The sequence below is a fragment of the Nicrophorus vespilloides genome, unplaced genomic scaffold (assembly GCF_001412225.1).
Source record: "Nicrophorus vespilloides isolate i.1.1-1 unplaced genomic scaffold, Nicve_v1.0, whole genome shotgun sequence".
Lineage (NCBI taxonomy): Eukaryota > Metazoa > Arthropoda > Insecta > Coleoptera > Silphidae > Nicrophorus > Nicrophorus vespilloides.
Window position 1 is genome coordinate 370,379 of NW_017100101.1, and position 12,654 is coordinate 383,032.

General features: G+C 37.9%; 2 protein-coding genes across 5 annotated transcripts; one reads left to right on the plus strand and one right to left on the minus strand.

The window, feature by feature from the left end:
- Window positions 1-459: 459 nt before the first annotated feature.
- Window positions 460-7,061, minus strand: LOC108567995 (cytoplasmic protein NCK1). 4 transcript variants are annotated; one of them, XM_017928833.1, is made up of 7 exons: window positions 6,961-7,061; window positions 6,578-6,908; window positions 4,151-4,370; window positions 2,955-3,175; window positions 1,577-1,814; window positions 1,023-1,519; window positions 460-953 (listed from the first exon to the last, which is right to left on the minus strand). In XM_017928833.1, exons 3-7 carry the CDS (start codon window positions 4,266-4,268, stop codon window positions 744-746), a joined length of 1,284 nt encoding a protein of 427 aa, XP_017784322.1. In that variant the 5' UTR covers window positions 4,269-4,370; window positions 6,578-6,908; window positions 6,961-7,061; the 3' UTR covers window positions 460-743. The 4 variants fall into 4 exon arrangements, with proteins under 4 accessions (XP_017784322.1, XP_017784320.1, XP_017784321.1 ...); XM_017928831.1 differs by having other exon boundaries at window positions 4,151-4,375; XM_017928834.1 differs by having other exon boundaries at window positions 461-953; window positions 1,577-1,787; window positions 4,151-4,375; window positions 6,961-7,060.
- Window positions 7,062-8,383: 1,322 nt separating this feature from the next.
- Window positions 8,384-10,708, plus strand: LOC108567990 (importin subunit alpha-4). The gene is made up of 2 exons (XM_017928823.1): window positions 8,384-8,869; window positions 9,126-10,708. Exons 1-2 carry the CDS (start codon window positions 8,804-8,806, stop codon window positions 10,611-10,613), a joined length of 1,554 nt encoding a protein of 517 aa, XP_017784312.1. The 5' UTR covers window positions 8,384-8,803; the 3' UTR covers window positions 10,614-10,708.
- The last annotated feature ends 1,946 nt before the right edge of the window (window positions 10,709-12,654 follow it).

Here is a 12,654-nt window from a genome sequence, read left to right on the forward strand (position 1 = left end):
GATCTTGCATGCTCTCTCAACGTTTCTCTCTCTCTTCTTGACGCGCCCTCGGGTTGTCCGAATGAAAGATACGATTTAAAAGGAAAAACGAAATGAAATAAGTTAACGCGAATTTCGAGCGGGCGCGCCAAAAAAAACATTTGTTTATATACAGGATGCTGCCTTTTTCTTTTTGTCTCTCTCTCTCTCTCTCAGACACACACACACTAACGTACGCGCACATATTTTCCTCTGTGTAAATATCTCGAATCACTTCACATCTCGCATTTACATAGTAAAGTGTTAGGAACTTAAAAACTAAAATTGATGAAATTAAAACGTAATGGCAGCGTTTCACCGGATCATTTTGTACACACACAGAATTTCAATACAAATAACAAAAATAAAAAGAAATAGAAATAAATTAGTTATTCAACAAAGAATATATATATATATATAAAAAGATGAAAAACCACGCGAAAAAATTCACAGAAAAGGCGCGGACACCCTGTATATAAAATGTTAAAAATTATATATATGTATATAGTATGTATCAAAAAAGAAATAAAACTGAAAAAATGTTGTACCCTAAATCATGAAATACACAAGCTAATATTTCCGTATTTTGTTCTGCCTTTTTCTCTTAAAACCGCGCGCGGCCCAAATTGTGTTTATTTTGCTTTGTTTATGTTTTGTTTGGTGGGCGGTGTGGAGGAGGGACTGCGCCGTCGCCTCGCGTCACTTCGCTACGTCGCGCCTTCCGATTATCCATTTCCGGGTTTTGGCAGTGGCCGCACCAGGTATAGCTTCTCGCCCTGCTTGTTAGTGTATATGGGCGCCCTCTGGTAATGGTCCACCAGCTGGTCCAGTGTGTGGAACTTCCTCTGCCCGATGCAATAAAGAGCGCCCTCAACGTGCACCCGGAAGTGTTTGTTGCGTCCGGGCGCCTTCAGCGACACCGAATAATCACCCATCTGCAAATCGAAAACAAATATTACTAATAAAACAATATTTAATTTTAGAAAATGACGAGCAATGCTTACATTTGTTTCGCTGACTCTAATGAGAAAATCGCCATCGTGGCCGTGCTGGTTGAGTAAACTGTCGCACTGGTTGCGGGTGACAGTGCCGTAGTACCAGGGTTTGTTCATGAGATGTGGCCTCTCTCCGCTTTCTTGCTGCTGTTGCTGCTGCTGCACTGCGTTTTCGACCGTTCTCCGATCCGTGTACGGCTGCGTCAGGTACTCAGACAGCTCCTGCAGGTAGTTTCTTGGCACCAGTCCGATCAACCCGGTGGCGTTCCTGGCCCGGTACCATTCTGGATCGCTGGCCGGTCTCTCCAGGATCTCGAGTCGATCGCCCTTCTCGAAGCTCAACTCCTGGTCGCTCGTCGAGGAGAACGAGTAGAGGGCGACGACGATGTCAAGTACGTTCTCGGCCATAGCGTACGTGTGAAGCGTGTCGTCATCGTTTCCATCCTCTTGGGTGTAATTCGATGGGAACCATCCGGCCATGTTACCACTCTGTCCCCGCCACCAACCTGCAAATAAGGACCAACGTCAGATTTGTAACTCCTCAACAACAACAGAGTACTCACCATCATTACTCTTCTCCAAAATGAGTATTCTTGAACCTTTGACTAAGGACAGCTCGTCAGCTTGCTGGGCTTCGTAGTTGTATTTGACGACGGCGAGGCCGATGGCTTCGGACGGATCGGCGGGCAACCGCCTGGCCATGCTGGGAGATTCTACGGTACGAGATGGAGAGTTGTTCGATGGCAACGTCTTCGAACCGGACCCTTTTTTTACCTGCAACCACGAAATCGTCTCAAACCTCTGGAATTTCAAAAGCGGACGATCATCACCATGCGAAAACACACTGAAAACGACGACGACTCCGCCACCGCCGTCGCGGAATACAAATGAATCGATCATGTGTCCGTGCAACGAACAGGACAACGAGAGCGGAAAAAAACAATATATATATATATACAACATATACATATATACTACTACACACTAATCTACAACATGAAATTCTAAAACTGGATCTAATTGTGAATGCGCAATTTATGATAATGAGCGAAGAGAACGTGGAGCAATTCCATAAAAGTAAGTAAATGAATACGATATTCATATCGCAGAGAAAAATAAGTACAGTTACCGAAGGTGCTAAACCTGCGACAGGTGGCGCCTCAATGTTATTATTGTTATTTCGAAACAGGTGAAACGCGCATTTTCATTTTTATATCAGATTTTACTCATCAAAAGTTTAAAATTGTGCGCGAATGTTTACCCTAAGCAATCTTTAGAAATAATATAAACATAAACCGTTGATATATAGTATGTAAACTTATATTCAACAATTATTAACTTGTAAGTTAGCACTTTAGAAATAAAACAGTAAACGAACAAAAAAATCGTACACGTGACATAAGCAGTACAATTATTGTTTATAGATAAATACCGTGAAACACATCGTATGATGGATCATAGTTTAAAACGATAAAATCAACGCATACGAAAAAAGCATTAACGCTCTATAATTCAAGATAATACTAACAATATGTAAACTCCATATTTGTTGATTAAACATAAAGGATTTAATACATGCATTAGAAATAAAGAATCTAAAACTACTATTTGTCTACAAATTATCAACTATGATAAATGCACCACACTATCACCACAATATCAAATATTGACACAATATGAAATGCACATGTGAATCATAAATTTGTGCGTTATGTATATATCGGGTTTTTGACTATGAATATGTCTGAGCATTCTTAAAATGCTCTTTTTAGATTACTTACTTGTTGACAAAAACATATTTAGCCATATTATACTGTCGAATAAACGGCGTAAAGCAGATACCACTTTTTATCACTTAATCTTTAGAATAATAAATATTTTATGACGATGCTCAAAAATAGTGGATCTATGATGATCGTGATTAGTGGTTACAATGCTCACCTTCTTTTTGATACTATCAAAGAGGGATGGTTTCTCCTTTTTGACATAGTTGCTGGGAACATAGCCGGATTGGCTGCGACTATTCTGCACCCTCCACCAATGCTTGGAGTCATCGAGCAGCTGGTATCGCTCGTTCTTGCGTAGATCCAACTCCTGAGCACCCTGCGCCGCGTAGTCGTACTTGGCGACCACGTAACACACGTCGTCCTGGCTCGTTTTGCCTGCGAAAAAGCGAAACAGCCTGTTAAACATTTCCATTATTGTTGTCCTATCCCTATTCCTGTTCTTTTCCCAACCGACACCGTGCACACTTATCGTTATCCTGTAATTACTAACGCACCTCGATGCGCGGCTCTTATCACAGAAAAAATTATCATCTCCACTCAGGTGTGCAAAAACAATTGAACGAGAAGGCAGCAATGATGATGGTGCACGGCGCAACGCCAAATTAAAAGCGATCGGCGTAATCAGGTTTCGCGAAACCTCTCCGGCGCTAACGAACTTTGTTCCTGCCGGGCCTCGCGAATTAATTCATAAACGAACATCTAGTTAGTTGCAAAAAGTTCAGATGATCAAACGTATTAAACAAATTTGGTAGCTTAACTAACTAGTTTTAGCCTCTATCCATGCACACTATTTAACTGATTGAAAGATTGCTTCAATAAAATTTGGGACTACATTCTGATTTTTCATGTTATACAATTTAAAGTTTGTCAATTACTATTATTTTTTCCTACTACGATTACAAATTACATTATTTTGACCTTTTATTAAATAAATGGCAGTATAGTTTCCTTTTATTACATAATATATAGCAAAGAGATGGAGTCGATCTCAAGGTGTATCTTTGTTCAAGTTGAATAGCTATCATGGATACAGGCCAATAATGGAGCTTAAATGGGTCAATAGCAAGAAAACCTCTTGCAGCAATTACATGAATCACCTAGAGGCTTCGATTCCTTAGCCTCTGTGGTGATAAGCTCTGCAATTGTGTAGCCATGCCAACGGCACTGTGTTTGCGTTGTTTCGCTTCTTGACGAGTTCTAAAATGAAATGTTATTGCAGCGCACGCGACTACGAAGAGGCGGTATCCTCGAAGGAAAAAAAGAATAGAAAACGGAGAGGACGAATTTTCATATTTCCCATATCGAAGTGGCGTAAAGGTAGCGAGATTTAACAGGCCGCGAGGAACGTACCATGTCTGACGGGCGTTGCCATGGGCATCTGGTGGGGCGGGGGTTTGACGGTAAAGTTGCCTTTGTTTTGCCAAGCGCTCGCTTCTGGTGTTCCACGCATCGACCTCGTCTCCAGCATGACCACCCCGATATTAGACGCACCGTGCACTTTGAACCTGGGTTAAGGGTTGGTCGCGGCGGGCTGTGATTTGCAAGCACTAGCAGCCGACAATCATGCTCTCTACACTACAACAGAGAGAGAATAAATAAATTATAAATAAAAATAGATAAATAAATAATAATATAGGTACGCATTGAACAACAAATGAAAACTACACATATGCGATTACACACACTATTTTCCAAATAACTTGAACAAGTACTCGCAAAACAAGTTACGGTACCTACAAGCTACAAGTATTGCCGCTTTAAACAATGACTTTATAAATTCGAATTGTAAATAGTTAAGAGACGCACTGAAGCAATATTGCAATGTATCAATTACATCTCATTCAAATAAAAGAAAAAAATAATATCATTTAATTTCTTGACACCTGGAAGAAAAAAATTAAAAAGCCTTAAATATTGATCTTAGGATATAAAACTACATTTGTCATGCTACTGGTCTAATACTACTTAAGCAATTCTACACATTATTTATTTGATTTCCTGGCAACTGGTGCACACTTAATTGGCACACTCAAAACATTATTCAAACTAAAACTTTCTAAAAGAAGAGATAAAGTTATAGTTTCATTCATGATTGGAAGATTTCCAAAACATTGTCAAGTAACACATAAAGTTGTAATAAGAAGAAGCACTGACACAAGCTTTCCTTCAGCAAACAAATTCGTAATATGCTTTTTTTTTCTTTACAGAATCTGAGATATATTTCAATTTAATTGAATATAAAAATATCATAATTGTTAATTAGTAAATATGTAAACAGTTTTCCTCTTAAATATGCATTTGTTATTCTTAGTTGCATTCCAATAAGAATCACAGGAAAGACAAGAATCGCGGGAATTATACATTAACTATGTTGGTGATGGGAATGATTAAAAGAAATTCGAAATTGGTTGGAGAAATGCCTATGGAACGAGACGTGACATAACCGGTGATGACATCTGATGTAAACAGATTCGTCGTTCGCGAGACTTCCTCATTAAAAACATAAAGAAAATTAAACAAATAACAAAAACGAAACAGTCATGTAAACAGCCAATCGAGCGGGCGCTGGACTGCAAATTAAATTATCAACACCGATGCTCTCTAATTATAACAAATATTATTATCGGTTTAACAATTAAATGTATCTGTTACAATATTTTTAATTAACTTAACAAAGTTAATCGCAAATTATAGCGACAAGAAATTGGATAACTTTTAAACTATCGATTGATATTCCCGGAATTAGTTACTACAAATTCCTTATCTCGTAAGATTAAAAGCAAACGATTTTATGTGTTTTATCGGTTAAGGTCATCTTCTTGCCCGGAAAAGCTTTTATTCAAATCATCAAAATACATACATTCATATACAATCCTAAAACTCAAGCAGTTGTTGTGATTGAATCGTTACACACACTAAATAAGAGAATATCGGCGCGAAATAAAAAATATTTCAATCATGACTAATGCTTTGTTTCGGTTACCCGATGTAACTAGATCAGTGTAATTAGCTGTTTCCATGTAGATAACCCGTATCCATATTGGCGCGTTTGATCTACGTATAAATATGAAGATGAATAAGATTATGGAAATCCCGCTGGAACGTTTGCTTGGATTGATAGATATAAATATAAGCGTATTAATTATTTCTTAATTAATTCGCAATTCGCGGAAATGGATGAGAAAATAATGGTATTATTTTGTTTGTTCGTTTTTTTGTAGTGGGCCGAAGGAAGTCAAGAAGTGCTGTGCTGTTTGTATAATTGGAAACGAAAATAGTCCATTTATCTAAATATAAATACATCAACGTGTATTTGTCATTGGAGTAATTTCAGGAAACTAAAATAAAAAGAAGAAACATGTAGAGAATTATTCCTTTTTGTTGATTTTGGCAGATGTTTCTGTTGCAACAGAAATAAATGTTGTTTCACTTTATTGTCATTTGTTTGCTAGGAACGATACGAAAACGCTATGATTACACAAGCGTTGGTCCTTCTTAGAACAGATGATTCTGGTTCGGTTATTATCATACATGATCATATTGTATCTTTCTCGATTTTCGTGAAGGGGGTGGGTCCCCTCTTACGCGTATGTGTGCGTGTAGCCATCACCGAAATCATCGTCTGGTTGATACGATGCCTTTGGCCGTGCATAATACAAACACCACGGAAACACACCGGCCCTTGTCTTGAAAGGAGCCAGGGCCTTACGATGATAATAGGTGAACCCATCATCATCCTTCCACAGTTTCACTCGGCCGTTCATCCCACTCACTCACCGATTTTCAGGCTGGACATCGTCTTCCCATCGGCCCCAGAAACCATCCAGAGGTAGCGAACTCCTCGACGCACCCCGCGGCACAACTCCCGGCGGCACGGCAAAACCGAAAATCAAATAGGAATAACAGCGGAACCTCCAATCCTGGACTGGAAATAGGGGCACCGTGTCGTTTCCACCCTTGCTAACACTCCAAACCAAACGCCGGAGACTGCTTCGGTTGGTCTACTCGCAAGAGCTTGTCATTTTTGGACCCTCACGAAATTACACCGTACGCGGCGTTGCCACGTCTCGTCGCTCTCCCCATACGAACCAATACAACCGACGCATCGCTGAAAAGCGCACCTTAGATACGAAATAGAACTTTTTGACAAGTTTACTTACCATGAAGAATCAAACTTTAATGAACAAAACTTTCACATATATGCTGCTTCAGAACAAACTTTTTCATAAACTGCATGTAAATGAATCCGACAATGACAATACACACTATAAATAAATCAATAAATCAGGTGGAAGCACGGTAACTATTAATAATAAAATATAATGATTGCAACTAATGCCAACCTAAGCTGTATTAAACTATTTAATTATGTTAATTAAACAATGCAAAATAGTCATTGCCACATTTCTAAAAATAATTTAAAAATAAAAATGAAATGTTTCCAAGAAATTAAGTAATAGGAAAAAAATTCTAAAAACAGTTATCTAGTTCAAATACTATAAGAAAATGTCTTGGTTCGGGCCCCCTGAATATACAGAAAAATGCCGATTATCCGGGTCTCAATTTACCGTGGTTCGGGACCGTCTTGAAGGCAAGTAAAGACGTTTTATAAGCCAAAGAATAAATTATACTTTATTTTAGCTTTAACATCCCTGAATGGGGAATAATCAGTGTTTTACTGTATATACATATCTAGAAAATTGAAAAAGCAGCCGCGTCCATTAACAGCCCATTTGCAAAACTTGAACATTAACTTATCTAACACATTTTTGCATTTCAGACAACATTGTAATCGTTTGAATAAAACTTATTCACATTAAATTGAACATCTATTTGATTACAACACATATGACCTGATTTTTTTAATTACCTTCCTCTAATTACTTTATAGTTAATAAGATTTATGTAAATAATTTATTACAGTGTGATCATTTAGTGGTAACTGTCACCAATGCTAATATTCGTTCACGTTGCCACGTATGCAAAATATACTTGTTACAACCTCTTTATTAAGTTCAGCAAAGTGGTTGACAATTTTGATAAACACTGTTTAGTTATTAGTTATTGACAGTTTTAAGTAATCGCGTTGCTATATCGCGTTAATATATATTACAATTAGAAATAGGTCAATAAGTTTGAGAAACACTGGTTTTAAGGAAATTGATGTAACCACCAATATAACAATTACCTACATATTTGTTTTATATAAACACGATTTCTAAATCTCGGGCTCATGGTTATTATTTGCATAATTTAAAAAAAAAAGCGTTATAATGAAGCATTTTCTATTACAAATATTATTTGTCATGTATTGAAAACAATAAACGTTTGGCAATGTTGGAAAAATGTGTAGGTGTATTTATGACAAACTTCAGACCTTTCCAATTAAACAAAATTGAAAAATAGCGATTTCCATTAAAATATTTTAATTGTTTACCATTTTTTTATGTTCCAACTATAAGTTATTTTAGAATGTATCGATTCTGATTTGCAACCGTAATTTGAAAATATTCAATCCTTTTTCTTTATGTTGTTTTATAAGTCGAGGTCGGTGTGTGCAATGTGAAGTTGGTGCGTTAGACTGTACGACAACACTGTAAAAACCTACGACTAGTGGTGGAGGAAGAAGAAGTGACTCACGCATTTTTTTGAGCGTGGGGTGGTGGTAATGTGAAATGGAATCCAATAGAATCATCGAGGAAAATAAATAATACAGCGTGTGTATAGTGACTGTAAGAGTAAAAGAGAGAGTAAGAAGGCAACGTGCGCTTTTATTTTATTTTCGAGATAATTCGGTGACCGGCCATGTCAGAGCAGTCAGAGTGCGTTTTATAGTGCGATAGAAAATATACGTTATTTGGGAAGAACGCGAGAAGAACAAAAAGTTTGGTGAAATTGCTTGATAGTTTTTTTTTTTCGTTGTTTTCTGTTGGAAATAGTGTGTGTTGCCGGCATTTGGGGATAATTTCGCGGCTGTCACGCGTATTGTCAATCGGCCAAAAAATGGCGTCCGAACCACATTACAAGAATCGGATGCAGGTTTTCAAGAACAAAGGCAAGGATCAGGATGTAAGTATCATAGATTAAACACGTCTTCCCGGCTTGTACAGTCGTCGGGCGTAGCGATCCGCCTCAATCCTGCACGCGGTATACTTTTTTACTCGCTTCATTTTTTTTTTGCTTTAGCACTCCATGAGTCTACTGTATGCATGTGTGTGAGTGCTATATGTTATAAGGTCAAATGATTCGCATGTCAAATATTAAATATCGGCATGAAAACGTGCTATTGTTGTGATTTTTATACAAACCAAAATGTTGATTGCAGGAGATGCGAAGAAGGAGGAACGAGGTGACTGTGGAGCTGAGGAAAAACAAGAGAGAGGAAACATTACAGAAGAGACGCAATGTCCCAATTGCAGATTCTACAGATGAAGATGACATTGAAAGATCCCTGTTGCCAGAAAACCTTGTTAAGATTGTCAAGCAGGCCAGTGTTAAAGATGATCCAACTGTGCAGCTCATGTCTGTTCAGTCCGCTAGGAAGCTGCTCTCGTCAGATCGAAATCCGCCTATTGATCAGTTAATAGCGAGCGGAATTCTACCGATACTGGTTGAATGCTTGAAATGCCACGATAATCCGCCGCTCCAATTTGAGGCGGCTTGGGCGCTCACAAATATAGCGTCAGGAACTTCGGCCCAGACAAATCAAGTTGTGCAAGTGGGTGCGGTGCCGTTGTTTTTAGACCTGCTGAATTCGCCGCAGCAGAACGTGTGTGAGCAAGCAGTTTGGGCTTTGGGCAACATCATTGGGGATGGCCCACACCTCCGAGACTATGCCATTGAGTTGGGTGTTGTTGACCCATTACTCACCTTCATTAAGCCGGATATACCCATCTCATTCCTGAGGAACATCACCTGGGTGATTGTGAACCTGTGCAGGAACAAGGAACCACCACCACCAATCAACACCATACAAGAGTTGCTTCCCGCTTTGAACGTGTTAATCTACCATGCTGATATCAATATTCTTGTGGACACTGTTTGGGCTTTGAGCTATCTCACAGATGGAGGTAACGAACAGATCCAAATGGTTATAGATAGCGGAGTCGTGCCGAAGCTGATTCCGTTGCTGAGTCATAAGGAGGTGAAAGTGCAAACGGCTTCCTTGCGGGCCGTGGGTAATATTGTCACTGGGACGGACGAGCAAACGCAAGTAGTGCTCAACTGCGATGCGCTCTCGCACTTCCCCGCGCTTCTGACCCACCAAAAAGATAAAATCTGCAAGGAGGCTGTATGGTTCCTCTCCAACATTACAGCTGGCAACCAATCGCAGGTGCAGGCCGTCATCGACGCCGGACTGCTGCCAAACATCATTCAAAATCTGACCAAGGGCGACTTCCAAACCCAGAAGGAGGCTGCATGGGCCATCAGCAATCTGACTATTGGCGGCAATCGCGAACAGGTCGTCAAGCTGATCCAGTTCGGCGTCATCCCACCCTTTTGCGAGTTGCTTAGCTGCAAGGATCCGCAGGTCATACAAGTCGTGCTCGACGGCATCAACAACATGCTGAAGATGGCCGGACCTCAAGCCGATCAGTTGGCCAACATGATCGAGGAGTGCAACGGTTTGGACAAGATCGAGAGCCTTCAGAATCATGACAACCTCGACATCTATAAGCTGGCGTACGACATCATCGAGCAGTACTTCAGCGGCGACCCCGAAGACGATCCGACTCTGGCGCCTGCAGTCGGCGACGCTGGTTTCCAATTCGCGCCAAGCACGAATGTACCCAACCAGGGCTTCGAGTTTTGATGCTATTCGCCCGAATCCAAACAACCTCTGCATTAAAATATAACATACGTATATATATATACGATATATATATATACAACAAATAAAAAACAACAACAATCTATATATCTATATCTATATATAATTTATATAAATACAAATTAACAATCGGGATATAAAAAAAACAAGACAATGAAAAAAAAACTTGTAGTTTAACACGCAGCAATTTTAAAAGCATTTTTAATTATTTTTTTCAACGGTACGAGTCCCGACGCATTTTTCCGTTCAGCTGTTGTTGTTTTTTTTCGGTTACTCATCGTGTTTTTCTTTTAATTGTTTCGGACTGTAACGAAGGAAATAGGAAGGAAGAAGAAACGTATGCCCCCTATTGGTTGTGATATTGAGACTGAGTTTTTAATTTAAGTTACTATTAATCGCACCGCCCACCGATCCTCCCCCTTTGAAAGTATACTCTACTTACTTTTATTTTATTCGTGAATTGATATTACTTTATTTTCGTTTGTTTCCTTTCGATATCACAATCAATTTGTAAAATATTAATATGAAATACGTTTCTTCCTCCACCTTAATATTGATTTTGATTTTTTCCCTCGTTGGTTCTTCCCGCATTGGCCGCTTTTGGAGGAAAAGAGCTCGCGAGTTTAAACAACACACACCCATCAATATAATGGTCTTGTCACAATGATATTATTATTACTTACATTTGCTGATGAATGTAATTTTTGTTTTAACATATCTAACTATATATATATATGTATATATATACAAAATTGACCCTTTTTTCTCTCTTATACTTTGCAAAACGATGAAGTGGATCGCGTTGACTTCGGAAATGAAACGAAATTTAAATTGATTGAATTTTCAATTGGAAGCGAGTAAATTCATATATATAGATATAGATATTCGTTCATATATATTTTTTTAGCAAATGTCGAAACTGATTATTCCTTTATATAAATATATAAATAAATATAGTATATATAAATAATTGTATAATTTTAGATAGTGTATAAAATTGTTGATTAAATGAAAGTAACATTTTGTTTGTGGTGCAAAAAAAAATATTCATAACAATCGTGAGAACGATATGCGAACTTAACTTGACATTTGCTAAGAAATAGCGTAAATCTGAAGCATAAATATATATTTTCCGTCTATTATATTATAATCGATTTGTGTTTTGAAAAAAATTATAACATTTTTTTTTGTAAAACAATTCGGAGTCACGAAAATGCTCTTCTAAACATAGGGACATAATATATACATATATATTTGCGTAATTGAATCATACTAATTATTATATATATATATATACACACAAGTATATATATATTTGTTTGCGGATTATTATGAACATGTAATACCTTTTTCTTTCTATTATTGTTTACAATTCTTTTTGCTATTCTCGAAGCGAAAGGAACATAATGATGATAATAATAAATGAAGATTTAAAAAGGAACGAAGAAGTCACGAGGGAGGCTGTGTTTTGCTTTTTGTTTTTTTTTGTCTAATGGTCGCTGTTGGTAAAAAAAACAATTGAAATTATTATTTTCCGTAGGACTACCTACTTTAGAGAAAAAAATAATTTCGATTTTTCCTTCTCCTTTTTGATAATGAATAAAACGAGTTTTAAAACGATATTTCTTGTATATTTCTAACGCCGCATTTAATTTGGAATTTTATGGAACAACCTTAGTTCCATCGTTCAACAAGAAAAACTAAATTTGAGAATTAGGTATCACCTTTTATTTTATCTTTTAAAATATCGCTTATTTGCACACGTAAAATTCTTGATTAACCGCCTCATTATTATGGGTGTCGCTCGTGACTTGGCGACTCTTGCATTCAATCGCATAAAATTAGAGTTTAACCTCTTAGAAGAAGTGTAAATCTCTGTATCTAGGAAATCGTGCAGCTTTTATCAACAAGGCTTCGACTTCAACGTTTTCCTCATGATAAACAACTGGTTCCGTCTTCTGTCAAGTGACAGCTTAAGGGACGACTCTAGATAATGAACGATGTAACACTCGTCATCGATGGT

Bases quoted from the DNA above. Each gene is read 5' to 3' on its own strand.
- LOC108567995 (XM_017928833.1), bottom strand. From the start codon at position 4,268: ATGCTGGAGACGAGGTCGATGCGTGGAACACCAGAAGCGAGCGCTTGG. The intron at 1,815-2,954 runs GTGAGCATTGTA...TTGAAATTCCAG, and splicing joins TTGATAGTATCAAAAAGAAG to AGGTTTGAGACGATTTCGTG. The intron at 1,520-1,576 runs GTGAGTACTCTG...CCTTATTTGCAG, and splicing joins TTTGGAGAAGAGTAATGATG to GTTGGTGGCGGGGACAGAGT.
- LOC108567990 (XM_017928823.1), top strand. From the start codon at position 8,804: ATGGCGTCCGAACCACATTACAAGAATCGGATGCAGGTTTTCAAGAAC. The intron at 8,870-9,125 runs GTAAGTATCATA...TGTTGATTGCAG, and splicing joins ACAAAGGCAAGGATCAGGAT to GAGATGCGAAGAAGGAGGAA.